The 17,873-nt window shown below is 41.8% G+C and overlaps 1 protein-coding gene across 1 annotated transcript in view; it reads left to right on the top strand.

Moving 5' to 3' along the window:
- PTPRG (protein tyrosine phosphatase receptor type G) overlaps positions 1-17,873 on the top strand; it is a 395,342-nt gene that overhangs the window by 76,793 nt on the left and 300,676 nt on the right. The window contains exon 2 of the mRNA XM_033071407.2: positions 9,769-9,873. Within this exon, the coding sequence (XP_032927298.1) occupies positions 9,769-9,873 (105 nt within the window). The remainder of the gene's footprint in view (positions 1-9,768; positions 9,874-17,873) is intronic.

The raw sequence follows: 17,873 nt of genomic DNA, 5'->3' as shown, positions 1-17,873 counted from the left end.
ATTCTTGCTTTTCCTCCATGCTTTAGCATCATTTACATTTATGGAGTGTGGGGTTGGCTTTGTCCTCCAGATGGTTCAGTTGGTTGGATAGGAAGGAACAGGGACCCTGTGCCCTTTCAGCCTGTGCTGCATACCACCACTGTACCATTAAAATTACCACTGCTGGTAATTTTGGTCTGTTTGCTTCATCTGACCTCTGTTCCTGCTTTTTTTGTTTGTTTATTTTTGTGTTTTGGGGTTTTTTGTGTTTTTGTTTGTTTAGTTTTTTTTTAATTTGTGGGTTTTGTTTGTTTCTTGTTTTACTTTTTGTTCATATTCTTGCTGCCAAAGGCCTTAATGCTCTTGCTCTTGGTACTATGAGGTTCTGTGTCAAGATCTCAATTAAATTCTCTGGAGACAAATGGCCAACAAAACAAGTATTAGTTTGGGATTCTAAACAGCACCAGGCCTTCCTGCTGGGAAATTTCCAGAAAAAGAGTCTTGTCTGGGTGAAAAAACTAATGAGAAACTGAAAAGTCAAGATAGAAGTTTGATTCAGTTTACAGATCAGCTATTTAGTGTCTTCTGCCTTTGAACAGTGCAACTTATTTGGAAGGAGAGAGTTCTCAGAATGGTGGGTCATGTTTTTGGGGCATATATCCCAGACTAACAACTTGTTCAGTCAGCACCAAAAAAAAAAAATAAATCTCTATTTATGTCAGTTTCCACTTTAGATTTATATTTTGGGAAATAAGTGTGGATGAAACCCTTTGCTACAAAATCTGTATGTAATGCAAGCTGTCAGCATAAAAACAAAATGAACAAAAAACTTGTTTTGTAGATCATAAGCCAAATTCAAAACATTTCAACACAAATAAAAATGAATGTTTGCTTGCTTGGTTCTACTCAGCTTTTAAGTTTGATCCCAAAATAATTTTTGTGGATCTGGTTGGAAATGTTGTCACATGCTGGAGGCACTGAATCTGGCTACCTGGGCACTACTGATCTGTTTCAGCACAGAATGGTACAAATCTCAAGTTATTTCTGCTCAGTCCAGGGGAGCATGCACATTTATGCTCTTCCATCTTTCCTCCAGGAGATTGTGCAGCTGTAGGTGGTGAGACCTGACTGCAAACTGAGAGGAAGACACCTCACAGTGGGACTAGAGCATTTCTCCTTTCTTTCCTTAAATAGTTCTTTATTGAGCTTTCCACCTTCTGCATTAATTTGAGAGCCGGAACCAAATAACCAGGAAGAGATTGATGTGGCCTCACTTTATTTCCCACAGTCGATAAATTGTTAAATGGGCCAAAGGACACAGGTTAAAAAAATCATTTTGTATAAGGAATGAGGGATTTTTATTAGATGATGAGCGCCTGTCTGTGAAGACTTGATAATGGGGCATGTTTGATCTCATGTCATGCAGTGGAGCAGCTCTGTTGGTTTCATAAAGAGCCTCAGTGTTCTCTATGGGACTGAAATCAGCCCTGCAGCTCCTGCTGGATGAATGCTGGATGAATGCTGGGTGTGCTGCTCCTGCAGAGTTAGAGGAGGGTGAATTTGCAGGGATGCCTTGGAGGGAGGACTCTGTGAGCCCTCAGAGCAGGGAGTGCAGAGGGGAAGCTCTTGCACATCAACAGTTGTACTCTGGGGACTCTGGATAAGGTTAGCAAAGAGCCTGGTTTGTAGACAGATGTTTGTCTCTACTGGTGGAATGCAAAGAGGGTTTTAATGGGATGATGGGAAATGAAATTATAGGCTGCCTACAGGGAGGCAGGAATATGTCTGGAAAGATGGCAGTGGGTGGACAGAAGTCATGCACAAAGCAGGTCTGTGTCACATGGTCCTTGCTGTAGTTCTTTGGATGAGTGTAATTTTTTTTTTTTTACCAAGATACTTCATGTACTTGGGGGAATCCATTTTGAAAATGTAATAAGGCTTCCACAAATGCTGGCAGTCGATGCAAGCAAATTATTTCTAGAGCAGAGAGCTGGAACTGCTGATTTCACATAAGTTTGTGTGTTTTTGTGAGTACTGCTGGATTTAGTGAAATGATAATGGTATGATTCTGCATTAAGCAAGGCACTGGAAGTACAAAATATTCCATTAAGGTCACGTTTATTTGCTGTTCAGAGGGTGCTCTTTTAACACCATGCGTGCTGCAGCAGCTGATTATGTGAGAATAAGAGTGAGACGGGTGGTTCTGGCCATGGCATTTTCTGTTGCAAGACCCTTAAAGTTTGGGTACTTGCAATAGGGCAAGAAATAAAATAAAGCTCCCTTTTGCCATTGTTAATCCATTGTACAAACTCCATTATACAAGTGTGGTTTATACATTTCCCAGATAAACCATGCCATGAACGAAGAGACCAAAGCAGCTCCTTCTCAGAGTGCCTGGGCTGATGGATTCAAGTCTCTTCTGCTCAAACGTGCTGGGCTGCCTCTGGATTCCAGCTTGTTCCAAGCTTGGCTTCAAGCTTGTCCTTGGGGAAACAGTGCAGAGGTGTTGGAGCTGGCTGTGTGAGCAGTGACTTTACCCCATACCTGGGTTTTCATTTTCTTGGTTCACTCTGACCAGGCTACCCGAGGTACTGGAGAATTGAGTTTATCTTTTCTCCCAAGTACCTGCTGTGATTCTGTCAGTGCTGGCTGAGAGAGCATCAGCTTCTCTGTGGAGGTCAGCCTCACATATGAACCTCTGCTCTGAAGTTTTATTTCTATGTTTGCATCACTCATTGCTGCAAATAAAATCCAGAGGTGACAGGACCTTTGTGAAGTGCAGTGGGGAGAGAGGATGAACGAGGATGAGGATTCCTCCTTTTAAGAAATGCAGATAATGATGGTTAACTGGAGGGACTGTGAAGGATGCACTCACCAAGAGTTTGCAAGGTTACAGAGTTTTCAGGTGCTCCCAATTATCTTTCTGTCTGACTACCCAAATCAGAAGTGTCTAAAAGGACTCCAGTTTTTAGAATATAATGTGCTTCTTTAAGGTATCTCAGCTTCGATGCCTGGAATACCTGTCTGTTTGAAAACTTTATCTTAAAGGTAAATGTCTGTTTTTGCATTCTGTGTTCTCTGGGAAGTGTCAGAGAACAGTTGGGTGGAATAAGGGTTATACAAACAGCTGTTTTTGATGTGTCTGCAGTTCCCAGAGTTGGGGGATGAGTGTTCCTTCATTTCTTCAGCTGTTGCAGTGTGACATGAACAGCAGACCCTCCTTCCTGCAGGAGTGCTGCAGTTGTCTGGGCTATTTTTTCTGCACTTCCTTCAGGGGGACAAATACCAGACTGGTTTGTTTGGTTCTTTTTTCATCACATGTAGCACACACATGGTAGATTGGAGCTCATATTCCACAGACTGGGAACCCTTAGTCTCAGGGTATCCTGCAAGTTCTCTGGCAGAAGCTTTGCTGCAAGGAATCATCCTCCTGGAAGGGGCAATGTTGCAGTGAGCTAATTTTGTGTGGTTTTATCTTGAGGTGGAAGTTGTTGGCACTGTTTGTTATCTGGCTGACTGCTTATTCTGAGCACAAGTGCTGCAGGTGATGCTGGTTGACATCAGTAGTCCAAATTTACCAGCTATGTCACATCTTGCACAGCTGATGCCAGCAAAGTGTAAGCCATGAAAATGCAAAATCAAGCCCTTTCTAATCATCCGGCAGCATCTGTCTCTTCCTGGCCTCCCAAGCTTCTTTTTCTGAGTCCCCTTAATGGAGCATCATTAATGCAACTTGAAGTTGCCTCGCTGTCTTGCTAATGAGCTTTGCTCATCTGGCTTATGAAGCCAGGCAGGCTGAGAGCAGGAGCTGTGGGAACTCGTGGCTGGTTTGCTTCTCCTTGGGAGGGCATGTGCTCTGGGCAGAGTGGCTGATGGCACTGGGCACCACTGTACAGTGTGTGCCCAAGGTCTGGTCTGGCATCTGATGGAGGAGACTTTCTTGTTGCCCTTGAACTCCATCCCTTGTAGTACAAGGAAAAGACTGTGCTGCAAATCTCTTTTCCATTGCTTGTCCACACCAGCTCTGCTGCTCTGGGACTTGCATTATGTTTATATGTTGGAGTATTACTAAATTGCACTGCATTTAGCTTATGGCATTGAACACAGAAGGTTAGCAAAGGTCACACCTAGGGACTGCTGTATTCATGTTTGGGGTAAGAGTTTTTAATTCTGCCAGTTAATTTAATCCCCACAGTTTGACAGCGTGTTCCTTGGACTATTTTTCATCTTGTACATTCTGCTGGTTAGTTCCTGTTGAGGCCTGCTGTGCTCTGCATTTATGTTCTTGTTCTTAGGATTTGTGCTCTTACCACATCATCTATCAGACACATGAAACACAGAATGAATGGTGTGGAAAGTCTCTGTGTCAGTTTTAGGAGCAGACCTGTGGGCTGGGTGACTGTCATCTGGGAAAGGGACATGTGTCTCTTGGCAGATGTAGCATCTGAGTATCTGTTATTTCACTTAAGTTATGAGAAACTCATCATTTTAACTCCCATATTTCATTAATGGAAGGCTGTGAAAATTGCCTCTGTGTCCATAGGGGAGCAGATTCTGGCCTTTATCTGATAATCAGAAGAAATCTCTGCAGCATTATCAAGGGATGAAGTCTCATTCAGAATATAATTTGTTGATGCTGTCTGACCACTATATGTTGTTGTAATTTCCATCCCTCTTTGGCAAGATATAAAATAATCTGCAAAATATGGAGATCCCTGTCTGAAAAGTCTGTTTAAAAATAATGCACTATCAAAATGGATTAGCTATGCCTGAGATCTTTCTAGAGTTATTTGCTGTCAAAGGATGGTAAAATATTTAAGGCGAATAGCCTAGTTGTGTTTAGGAATTTGACCATGAAAGACCCTAAGGAAATAAATTTAAGTATTATTTGTACTAATTATGCAAAATATTTTAATTGTCCAATATTATAAATTTATTATCTATCAGTTTCTCTTCCTTCCTTTCTTCTTTCCTCTGGCTCATTTGGCAACATTTATTCTAAGAAATTGCCCAGGAGTCTGAACTCATTTCAGCAGAATGTGTGTTACAGTGCATAGCATTGCAATGTCTCCAGCTTACCTGATTCTCTTTAGCACAGTCCAATTAAAATATAGTGAAGGCACCTAGATAAAGGTGCTGCTTTTTTTCTGGTGAGGCTTGCATGAAGCTTTAGGTTTGCAGATGGGTGTCTTGGATCACTCCTCTCTTTATCTCCATTTAAGAGATGGTATAAAAGCCCTTCAAGTAATGTCTCTGTGCTTTCATGCCTTTTTAAAATGCAGTGCTGTGCAGTCTTCAAGAAAAGAATGTTTTTTCTTTGTTTTGAAAAGTTGCTTTTCTGCAGGCATTGATTTGATACAGAACTAATTGCTAGAATTCCTTATGATTTAGTGGGTCTTTTTGTTGCACATTAACAAGATCTTTTCTTTAACTCTCTTTAAGTGTTCTCATAGTGTGACACTATTCCAGACTCCAATAGTCAAGGCTCTGTCTCTAAAGGCTGTCTTGTAGCTCCATGTTGAACTACTCACTTAAGAAGTTTGTACACATTAAGGACTAGGAATAAAACTGTGATTCAGCTGCTACTATGGTCCATGGTGGCAAGTTAGAGTGATTATGAGGTGGGCAATGTGTGTACCTTTGAATTTGTCCCATTTTAATTACAAGGGCTGAAAACAGATTTTTGTGCAACCCTTGTCTTCAAAGAAAGCTTAAAAGAATGTGAGTGTGGCACACAGTCTAGTTAATCTACCATTATAACTGATGACTTCACCATTCAGACATAACATATTGATCTTAAAGGATTTTTCTTTCATAGCTGATGGCTTGATACCTTTTAAACACTAATGCCGAGGGTATAATCTCTCTGAATAGTGTAATAGCTTTATATTTAAGGTAGATTGGGGATAAAATTTTGTGTTTCCGTGTGAGCTATGAATACCAGTGAGGTACTCAGGCAGGAATTACCTTATCGTACCTTTGAGGGCACTTATCAAATAATTTTTATTGGGAAGTTAATATGTTGAGACAGAGTGAATGGGAAGCTGCTCAGGATGCTGAGTGTAGCCAGCATTGCTTTTGCTGTCTGCAGATCTGTGGCCCGGGCTGATTCATTTAGCACATCATCGAAAATCATGTAGCGTTCAGCGCTGCTTAAAATGATCTGAAATTGTGTGTAAGAGATTTCTCCTTGCTGGCTTTGAAGGATGCTGTCCTCCTTGCAGGTCTGCAGGGCCCAGCACAGCTCCATGGGCTGTGGGTGTTACTGATGCTGCACCAGCAGCCAGGGGAGCTGCTCAGGATTTAATTCCACACTTGTGTACCTCAGTGTGCAATCACTCCCCTTCTCTTTTAATCGTGTACCTGCCAGCCTCAGACCATCTATTCTGGTGTTCATTTCCCCTCTGCTATTAGCACTGGTGTGATGGAGCAAAGGAAACCTTGCAAGGCAGGGCTTCTGCTGTGCCTTCTCTTCATCTCTCCCTCCTGCTCTGTGTGCCCCTATTCCACCCCTCTAATTTGGCCTCTCCATGCTGACTCTTCCTGGAGCATTTCCTGCCCCTCCTGGTGTCCCTATTTCCACTTCCCCAACTTGTGCAGGGTTCCCAGAAGAGAGGAGCCTCTCCTGGCTGCTTCTGTAGGACCAGCCTGTGTAATTGCTGGCTTTTCTCCAGCATCCAGCTCTGCAGGAGTGGAGCAGGAAACCACTTGGCTGCTCTTTGCTCTGGAGCTCTTAACTGTCTCCCAGCTGAAAACAGACTTTTGGAATCCTGCAGTGATTGGTGCTAATATAACCTAAATATTTTCTCAAAAACATAAATTTTCATTGGTGTTGTCAGGTTGTTTTGGTCAGAAGGTACATCCCCATGTCTGCCCCCCAGTCTGGAAAAAGCAGTGATTCTACCTGAAACATAGGATTGTTTTGATATGTGAAACACTTCCTTTTTTGAAAGAGTTTAAATACTTCGGCTCTTCCAGACTTTTATCTGAAAAGCCACTCCTGAGAGACCACTGCCCCCAGTTAACACCAAGGAACAGAAGCACCCCGAGACTGAGTCTGGTCTTCTGGTGACTTTACCAGTATGAGATATGGCCAACAATATCTGTTTGTTCACTAACACAACAATACTTGTGTTTTCTTGGAGTGATTCTGTGGCCTCATGAAGAAATGCAATGAGCTGAGGAAGGTGGTGGTGTGGCAATGATTTTGGTGCAAAATGATTTTTGCAGGAGCCAGACTGTACCCTTTCCAGTTCACAGCATGGCCAGAGATCCTGATCAACCTTTTCCCAGAGTTTCTGCAGTTACCCAATAAGTGTTCTCTAAATTGCTGATGACTACTGAATTACTGCATGTTTATAAGGGGATTATTGACATTAATGTTGGTTTATCTAGCAGTGGTGTAGGATTTTATTTAGAACAGGATGTGCCAATTTGTTTCTTTTTCAGTTCTACAGAGCTATTTAGCAACCAGAAAGTCTCTTCCTATAGTTCTCTTGCAAAGTACTTGAGCTCCCTTCTGGTTTGTAACATCTTTTATGGTGGAAATAAATTTATGTACAGCATGTCCCTTTACCTTTTATAAATACAGATAAGTGCACAAATCTATTAAGTATCTATGCAGAAAACTAAAACTGCATATTTTCATAAGAATGTCAGATTTATAATTGCATGAATAAGGTGCTGACTGAAGCAAATGTTCAATTTCACATTAAAGTTAGGCATTCATAAAGGCTTGGATTTGCATAATTTAATTTTCTGTACAGAAGACTCTGTAAATCAGTGGTATGATTCATGGCCATCCCTTGGTTACCATGAGGCTTTTTGATGGTTCCAGCTAGAAGTAGAGATGTTTACAACCTGAGGTGTTCTGCACTGACTTGGAGCCCCTGTACCCTCAACAAATACAGATTATTTAGACTCAGTGCCTTTCTCTGGATGCAAAGGCACACAGGAGGGCTCGCTGAGCACCTGCCAGAGCATGAGTTTGTTCTTTGGAGGAGGCAGAGTCCAGTCTTCTTCCTGCCTGAAAGGTTCAGGCTTTTTCAGCAACAAAAATCCCACAATTACTTGCCTTCTCTGTAGAGAATGGAGAAAGCTGCTGTCTTTCATTTTGTAACAAGGAGAGCTTTAGGTGTATTTGTCAGCACATGTATTTTTAAGTTAATAAGTGAGCCATCTTTTTCTGATAGCCTTTCCAGCCATCTGCCTAGGCTATTTCAATTTTCTCTTCCTCAGGATTTTCATGGTCCCTGATCTTTTTTCAGTTTTGTGGTTTTTTGCCAGGAATGTTTGGGTCTCCACATCCCACACCCGTTCTTTCCTGTTGAAATGAGTGCCTGTTGCCTCCCAACCACTAGACATATTAAAGTATGAAAAGAAAAAAAAGGACTAAAGTAAGAAGTTTAATTTAGTATTTTAGAGAGGAAGAGAAGGTATGTGAGGTCATGTTGCCTGCAAATCCTGGTAGTATGATGTGTTCCACTGCTTCTAGTTTGCAGCCTAGGGTGAATTAACATCTAGAAAGTTGCCAAGGAATCTGGAGAACCCATTTAAATGGCATAATTGGTACCTTTGCTCACACAAGAGATGATTTGGCCGAGGCAAACCTGCACTGCCTTTCCTGAAATTGCACAACTTTTCCTTCCACATCAGGATTCCAAAACGTGCAGAAATCCACATTGCAGAGGGAAGGTTGTCCATGGGTGGCACTCATGGATAACCTCGGGCACAGCAGCCTCTCTGCTGCTGTGGTGCACGAGTGGAGCCTCCCAGAAGCTTTTCCAAAGGCAAAGAAAGGCAAATTCTGAGTTACTGGTGCATGATATTCAATAGAGTCCTGTTCCAGGCTTCTCTCCAGCCCAGCTGTAATTGGCCTGGGAATAGAAGGGAATGCAGCACTTGGGGATGCATATGGGTAGCAGTGCTTTATGGGGTTTTTTTTAAGCTTTAATTTGAATTATTCAGCTAGTTTCTTACTGATCAAATAAGTGGTTTGGGAGAAGCTGGGCTTAAATTTCCATAAAGCCATTTGGTGCATACTTGTTCTTCACATTCCATGTCTATGGATCTAAGGTGGTTTTTGTTTGTGTGCATTTATTATGCTGCTCTGAGAAATGTAGTTGAATTTATTACAGACTTTCTACTGACATTTGTGAATTTACACACCTCCACTTTGGTTCAATCAGATGCATGGAAACAATAAGCCAAATTTGCACATAAAAAGCCCAAATACCCCACATCCTCATGGAAAGCAATTTATTCCTTCACAAAAGAAAAAATAAAAATTATTGGAGGTATAAAAGAAAAATCCTGGGTTGGAATGTAGGATGTGGGTTTTATTATGGTTTACTTGAATTTACACCTTCTAGCTTGTGGAGTTTTAGAAAGTTTTCTCCATTCCTGTGCTCTCCCTTTCATACTGTAAGTCATTGGTGTGGCACACTGGGTGTTCTGGCAGATATAGTTTGGTAATTACTGGCAAACTAAACTTCTGGGTCTAAACAGAGAAAGTTTGGTCATATGTCAAGGCTCATATTGTTTGTTTGTGCACATCAGAATTTCCTTATGGAAATTATTGAAGTTGCACTGGCATCCAGACCAGAATAATGGCATCAGCAAGTCCTGGCTCCTCCTTTGGATGGGGGGAAGTTTCGGGAACATTCCTCTTAAATTCTTCTAAGCAATACCCAATTTGTAGTTTCTGCTCAACAAAGCTTTAAGCTCCACTCTGTAACTCCAGGGAGCCAATACCACTTTTCTAACAGTTCCTGCTCCTTTTGTCCCCAGCTCTAACCGAGGGTTACGTGGGCTCTCTGCACGAGAGCAGACATGGGAGCTCGGTGCAGATCCGCAGGAGAAAGGCATCGGGGGATCCTTACTGGGCGTACTCGGGTGAGTGACTGGGCTTCTTCAGAGCACTGAAATGTGAAATGCCTCCATTTGTTTGCTTACTTTTTATTACTGCTGTGCTCAGTTTAAATTAGTTTTGCAATGTGTTTTCTTCTTCTGCCTTCCTTGCAAGTTCTCCCTGTATACATGCCTTCCTTTCTTGCGTTTCTGCCACTTACCTGCAGGATTTGCCTTTATTATTCTCCTCCTCCTTTCAGTTTTGTTTTAGTTTCTTGACATACCCTTGGTCAGGCATACTCCCAAACTTTTCTTTGCTCTTCTGGTCCAGTCAGTACATTCCCAAGCTCACCATTTGCTTACCATTTGGGGCCTTCTAGGAAGACTCTAAATATCCATCCATCTATCTATCTCTCTATCTCCAGATTTGAAAAAAAACCAAAAAAACCCAAAAAACCAACACCCGAGAAGTTTTACAATTATTTCTTTCTGTGCATGTATTTTTGTGGCAGTATAATGTATATAATGTGTATAATGACAACAGTGAGACTTGTCAGTGCATCAAGCCAGGTTGTGTGGTGCTGAAAAGATGCTGGAAGGGTATTTTATTGTTTGTCCCACTGCTTTCGTAAAGTCTTATGGAAGAGCTCATGTACCTGCACAATTTTGAAACACCACAAATAAAAATGCACTTCAGAATGATGTTTTTGATTTGCTGGTTACTGTGTGCTAGAAATGGTGTTAATAGCTATGTTGACTCTGTGGAAGATATCCAGTGTCTAAAAAGTTTTTCTGAAGATTTCAATCATTATATTGAATTTGTATGTGCATTTCTGGAAGATCTGAGATATGTTTCAGGCATTTGTTGCTTGTCACAAGAGGATCATTTTGCAGGGCTGGTTTTAGTTGGAGGAAGAATATTACTTTCTAAGAGGTCTGAATGCTGATACCAGATAAACATGCAACTCTTACTTTTTGACTAGCAACACTCCTCTTTTATCCAGACCATTTATTTCAGTGGGAATGAATGATTATAGGTAAATGTAGAGGGGTTTTTTTCCATCAATGTACACAGGTTATCTCTATTAGATCTCAAAATACAATCTCATTTGCAAATGGAGTCAGGCAAGTAAAATAAATCTAAACATTTTAGTAATGTAGGACAAACGACCACTTTTGATTTTCAACCAGTTCAGGCTCTCTTATCTGATGCCATTTTGTCCATATTTGCTCACTGAGGAGACCAGAGGCAATGAAAATGCTGAGTTTCTGTGTTTAGGTTGGAATTGGGAATAAATGGTGGGTAGCAGAGCCCAGATACCAGACAGATGTTTGTTTCTAGCTGAGCATAATGAGGAGGATGATCATGTTATCTGTTTCTTTCTCCTTGCTTCCCCATTCCCCAGAATATTTCCCAGGAACCCTGAGCAGGGCTTGGCTAAGCACTTTATGTACTAAGGTTTGTCCTGGGGGTAGGGTTTTGGACATGCCTAGGAAGTTTACATCAAATGAGCCTACAGAGAGGGGAAACTTCACTCTGCAGTAAGCAATTAGCCTGTGTCAGTGGTTTCCAAGCTCTTTTACAGACATTATCTGGTAGGCTGCCTCCCTTCCCTATCCTCAGATGGTCACACAGCTCCCCTCCAGTTATTTGTACAACAGCTGCTGGCCCAGCCCCAGCAATTATGGGCAGGGAAGGAGGCTCTGCTGGGCTGGGGGCTGGTGAATCTGGAGTTTCTTCTAAGGGATTTTGCCAACAGGAGTGAACAAGACCAGGATAGCTCCTGACAGCCAGTGGACAGCTTCTGCTGAGCCCCAGCACAGACCATGTGTGTTAGGCTGAGCTATGGCTTTATATTGATTGCAGTTGAGCAGAGCTGATTTACAGCTGCACAGGCCTCTCTATTTTTATGGCTCTGCCTGCTTGCAGAGCTTATGTATTTTTGGGTTTAAGATTTCTGTAATAAATCCTGAGGTGGGGATGGAGAGATCCAAAAGCAGGAGGCCAGTTGTGGTTTTCCTGCTTGGGGGTGGAAAAAGGGCACAGCTGTGTTGCAGAGAGCCCTGAAATATCCATCTTCCACAGGATGCATCTGTTCTATACTGTGCTTTTAGATGAGTTCCTCAGTAGCCTGTAGGAAACCCTTCTGCTGCTCCAAGCTCTTGTGGAGGGTGAATGGCCTAGGAGCTGGTTTAAACTCTGAAGGCCAGAAATTGTCCTGGTTTTATGAGTGATCTATAGCATTGTGCTGCCTGGTCATATTGATCCTCTCAGGCACTAGAGTTTACAGAGGAGAAACTTCAGTCACTGATCAGGTGCTGAACAGCCCTGGGACCTGTAACATTTGTGTAAGGTACCCACACCCCTAAAGGTGCCTGTGACAGGAACCTGTGAATTCCAGTTGTGCACAAAGCTGCGCCACACTTCTCCTTTCACTGGTTGGAAGGGAAAGGATTTTAAGCCTTGTAAGATAACCCTGTTGTCTACAGACACAATTCTGACTATAACATTTATTCTAGTTCAGAAATAAAACTTGCAAAATAATTAAATGAAGAAGGCCCATTTTGAATGGGTTCTGTCAAAAAGACAGCAGGAAACACAATCAGCCCTTTAGAAGAAACTTCATTAAGTCTCTGCTAGCAGCTCTTTAAACCAAATTCAGAAGTGAGCAAATGCTGAAAACAGAAGACTAACTTGTCTTTAAATAGAAACAGCAAGACTGAACAGAGACTGAAATCTCCTAGATGTTCTTTTTAGGATTTTAAGAAGCGCAAATGACATTTCTAGGGGGAATTCTCTGTGCAGCACAGTCACAAAAAGTAGGTGTGGATCCTGAATGTGTTTCATTTCAGTCTTTGCTTTTCCAAGTCATCTTTTCTGTTAGGCTGACCACTGAATAGACAGGTTTGAAATGATTTTTAGAACATCTTCATAATTGCCACAGAACTCAGTACCCATCATAGTGACAGATAGTAGCAGTTCAGGTGCTTTTTTGTCAGTGTGGACATATTTTTGTACATAGAAAACTGATTTTTAAACAAAAGACCAAAACAATACTTGAAACAAAAGCCTACAGAAATATGCAGCTGAAACATCTACTAGATCCAGGGCTTTCTGACTGACTCTCCCTTGTGTAATGTGTGCTTCTTCACAGAGCATCATATGCCAATCATTTAAAGATGCCTCTCAGTGTCAAGTGTTGCATCTGTCAGTGCTCAGAACACCTTGCTGGCAATCTGAGCAGACCCTAGTTTGCCTTGCAGTAGCCCAAAAAATGACTAGCTTCAGGGTCAGGGCCTTAGGAAGAGATTAGTGTGAGATGCTGATACCTTAAGTGATGGCAGCTCTGGAGGATCTGTATCTACTCATCCTTGTTCTTTGGAAAAGCTGTTGTGTAAACTTAATGTGGCTATCATTGCATGAGATCGTGGAAAACCAGAAGTACCAAGGGGCTTACCCAAATCAGGAAACTCCTTTTTGAGTCTTCAGGTAAAAGATGTGATGTCTAATTATTCCCAGTGTTAATTTTTGTGGGTCTGCACTGTTGTGGGGCAGGATGTTGTAGGTGGTGGTGCTTTTGTCACTGGAGTTTCCCAGCTGAGCTGGCGTGCTGGCACTGGCAGGGCTGCTGTGCCCTCCTCCCTTGATGAATGTTCTGCTGATCAGCTTCAGTGTTGTGAGCTGACTCATTCAAGAAATACTCTTTTGAGTAATCAAAACCATTTGGGCTTCTCAGAGAACAAAAAATCCTTGGCCGAGAATGTAGATGTGTTCTTTTTAGATGTTTATCTAACTGTGGCTTTGTAAAAAGAATCCTGTGTAAAAATACTCATACAGTGTTTTCTCCCTTTAATCTTATGGCATATTCAAGGCATCTCTTTCCTCTTTGTACCTTTGTTCTCCCATATTCTATGTGAAATTATTGGCACTGCTTATGATGCTTCTGTTATTTGTGCATGACCTTACTGATGTTTTTTTCTGTCTAAAATGTTGAATCCTTTATCTTCAAGATTCTGTGCAACTGCCGTGAGCATTAGGAGAAGTTAATAGAAGAAAAATGGGCTTTACAAGAGTAGAGATGACCCCATGAGTGGGGAAAGGTGTCCATTAAGAACAGGAACTTTGGCCATGCTGTCAGGCTAGTGGACACTGTCAGTGTGTGAATGCTTTGTCCTACAACACTTAGGCAGTTATTGCTGTCCTTTATGCTATTATTTAAAATATAACCGGTGGTGAATGTAAGAATTGAGTGTTCTTCTCAAAAGCAATTGCTGGCATTAAAACAGGAATGATGGGTAATGGTTATTTCCTGAAAGAACAGCAAATGGTGTTAACTGTGATGGAATGTAACTTGGCCATATCCTTTGTAAATGTGTGAATTTCTCTCTTTGCTTAGATTGTTCTCATTAAATAAGCTGCTAATGTGAATTGGACAGGAAATAATCAGCACATAGTAAGGAAAGCATCAAGACTTATTGAACTGAGAGGTAACTAATGGGCTATTTGCTGTGGTCAGTATTTCACTCCTTCAGTTCCTCAGAATAATAAATCTCGATATTGACCAAAACTCTGGCACACCATGTGTTCAGTTATCATTCCTCTGTGAAAGTGCTCATCTCCCTTAAATGCAGGATAGGCAAAATGAGGAGGTTCTGGCTCTCTAGCTTTCTCTCTCTTTTGAGCTGACTTTCTAAAGAGGAGCTAAGCAGAGAGAAGTAGGAAAAACATTCCCATTAATATCTGATCTGATCAGTAAACTGAGCTCTGAATATTTTTATCTACATTCATCAGAGATGAATAGTAGTCTTCAGTGAACCCTGCTGGAACCAGCTGCAAGGCATTCGTTTCCATATGCATCTTATTAGTGGAACAGTTGTTCCAGAAATCAATGCTACACTCTTTCATAAGGGGAACACAGGAAACCATAGCTTGAGAGTTTGCTGCTACTGTCTGAGCATGAACCCTGATTTTGAATGTGCACAGCTATAGCAACTGCTGTGTGTTTTCTCAAATAAACAGGAATTACCATCTGTATATTCTGATTGTTTGTATTCTGACGTTTCTGGTTCATGAGTCTTCATGCCCACGACACGGTACAGATGTGCATGAGGCACATCTGTGTCTGCAGAATCTGCATCTAAACCTCCAAGTACTGGGAGGGTGTCAAGGAGAATGCCTTTTATCTTTCCTTAGCTATTCTGCCCCTGTGAAGGAACCAGTACAAAATACTATCTTTTGTTTCTGTTCTGAGAATGAAGAAATGAGCTGTCACATTCCTATCCCAGAGAACAGGGCACATCTTCCTAACCACGGCATGAATAAGGAATTCACAATCAGCTCGTGTTGAGTATTTACCATTAGCAGTTCCCCGAGGAGAGCCAGCCTTGCCAGGAGCAGCCCAGGCAGTCTGTATCATTTTTACTAAGCCATATTGCTGGGGAACACAGCTCTGATTGAGAGTCTTGTCACTTACTTTGTTTGTCTATTGGCAAGTTTCTAAATAATCTGCTAAGGAAAGCTCAGATAGTAATTTAGTTTCTACTTAGACACAGACACGATTTCATTATTGAATACCATTAATACTGTTTACTCTCTCTCTTGCCACCTTTTCTTGTGTGCAAGAAAACTGTTTTTCCAGTTTTTATTCCAAGTACTGTCATAGTCAATCCTGGTATATCCAGACTATATTGAAATGCTTGACTGGGTTTTTAAAACTCACATGCAGATATGGTGAAATTCCCTTTTTTCCCTTTTTTTTTTTTTTTCTTTTTGGCAAGGTTCTCACTAGAATTTGATTGGTTTTCATGCTTAAGTGCATTAAAGCAAATCTCTGATTTTTGAATGTGCTGAATTTTTCCTTTACTGTTTCTTACCAGATAGGCCATTGGCAGATGAACAGCTTGGAGAGGCTGAAATATAAGATGTGCAAGGAACCAGTCCCCTCAACTTTCACTCTTTCATGAATTTTTTTCCCTAGCACAGCACAGAAGTATAAAATAACAGCAACAGATGTGAGATGAAATCTTCAGAGCTTCAGATACTGTTGTTCCAATAGTGCATCACAAGTATTTCTACTTTGCACTGCTGCAATCGTAGCTGTGGCAATCTCCCCTCACATGAGGGAGCACAAAGAGCTGCTTTAGCTGGGGAGGGGAGACCTCTCACTTCTTTAAATGTACTGTGCTTTTTGTTGCATTTTCTTTCAATGTGAACACTGGGACATTTGTGGAAAACCTCTGGAATTACAACAACCAGTGCACTGTTTCAAAGGGCTGAGAATGTGCTGAAGTGCAGCAAAAAGTTGTCCATTTAGTTGATCTCTAGGCACTGAAATAAGCAAAAGGATAAAATATTTGAAGTTCTTTAGACATAAGAACATGTGAAATGCATATATTTTGCTTTAGGCATGCCAAAGAAAGATGGACTATTTGGGTAGGAGCTGTGATACAAGCTCAGCAAATGGAATGGAGAATACTCAGAAAGTTGGAGTCTGCTGTTTTTGAGGTTCTTGGATGATTGCAGTGATACACTGGAGTTCCAATCTTGATTTCATATGTAACTGAACACATATAGGAGAATAACACTGAGGAAAGAAGTATGTGAACAGCAAGGATACTTCAGTGAGAAACAAAGCAAGCACGGAAGCTCTGAATAGAACTGTAGTGTGTGGATTAAAAAAAAAAAGTAGCTTGGCACAAACATTATTGCAATAGTCCAAGCATGAAATAATCAAGGAATGAATCAGAATTCTAGTTGCAGGATATAAGCACAGTCTTTGTATGAAATGGCTGAGGCAGCCCAGCACTGCAGTTGATGCAGCAGATGTAGAATTATTTCCATTATTTTTGTTATGTTAGATGGCTTCTTTGTATTTTTCCAATCACTGCTCAGGAGATAATTTTTTTCAGTATCTCTGCCCCAGGAATTGCCCTATCTCTCCCCTTTCCCAAAAAGTCTCCATCTTGCAGAACGTGGTATTGCAGATTTACGGTTTGTAATGATTGTGATCCTTGCAGAGCAGCCCCTGCCTGCACAAGGAGCAGATCTGCCACACTGGGCTCCCTTGCAGGAAGGAGTGGGGCAGGGCTGGGCACTCCCCCAGCCTGGGCTGGCCTACCTTGGGACAGAGGTGTTCATTCTTGCCATGGTTTAGTCTGTGTCGAATGTCACATGTCTACTGGAGAAAGGAAGAACCAAAGAGAGTCTCATCTAGTTCCTTTGGCACTGCAGAATGAGTGCTCAGCAGCTGAAGGAATTCTAATTCTTAGAGTGTCTCTGAGGTGGGTGTGGGGGCCTGAGGGACAGGGCAGTGTCACTTGGGGATACATCCCAGACCATGCACAGCAGGGTGGGGGATTCAGGGCAGGTCCCAGTGCTCTGCTCTGCCTCTGAGGCCACACATCCCACCTTGCCAGATGCTGATTGAAGAGCCTTGGTTGCTTTGCAGACCCCCTCCTTTGGGGGGGGCCGTGTTGGTGGCACAGCTGCTGTGAAGCTCCTGAGCTGACAGAAGGTTTCTGGAGGTGATCAGGCTATGGAGCTTAATTCTTCCTTCATCAGCAAACTCCATTTCTCCCTGTGCTGGTGCTTTGTTGCTCTTAGTCCGTTTGATGCTTTCAGTTTTTTTCCAGTGGGTTTGAGGAAGATCACATTCCTTTCCTATTCAATACACAGAACGTTTGGCTTTAAGTTACAAAGTTTTTTGTAAAGACTGCATGTGCCCAAAAAGTTGGATTAGCACACTTTTAACTTGTCAAATTAAATAAATATGAACTCCTGCAATGGAGTGCAGAGCTTGCATATAAATTACATCCTTAAACAGCACTTGAGTGATTTTCTGGAAATGTTTTCAACTCTCCTCTGAAATTTTAAGGGTCATCTCTGTAGCCTTTCTATCTGAGGGAGGCTATTGGCACTGGGATGATTTATTGAAGAGGTACGTGTCTCTGCAGTGTAAAAATAATGTCAAGGCTTACTGAGAACCTGAGTATCAAGCTTCTGTTTTTGTAAAGCTGGGGAAGCAAGTGGGTTTAACTCAACTGAA

This window comes from Catharus ustulatus, chromosome 13 (assembly GCF_009819885.2).
Source record: "Catharus ustulatus isolate bCatUst1 chromosome 13, bCatUst1.pri.v2, whole genome shotgun sequence".
Taxonomy (NCBI): Eukaryota; Metazoa; Chordata; class Aves; order Passeriformes; family Turdidae; genus Catharus; species Catharus ustulatus.
The sequence above is the reverse complement of the archived record's forward strand: the minus strand, read 5'-3'. Positions and strand labels throughout refer to the sequence as shown.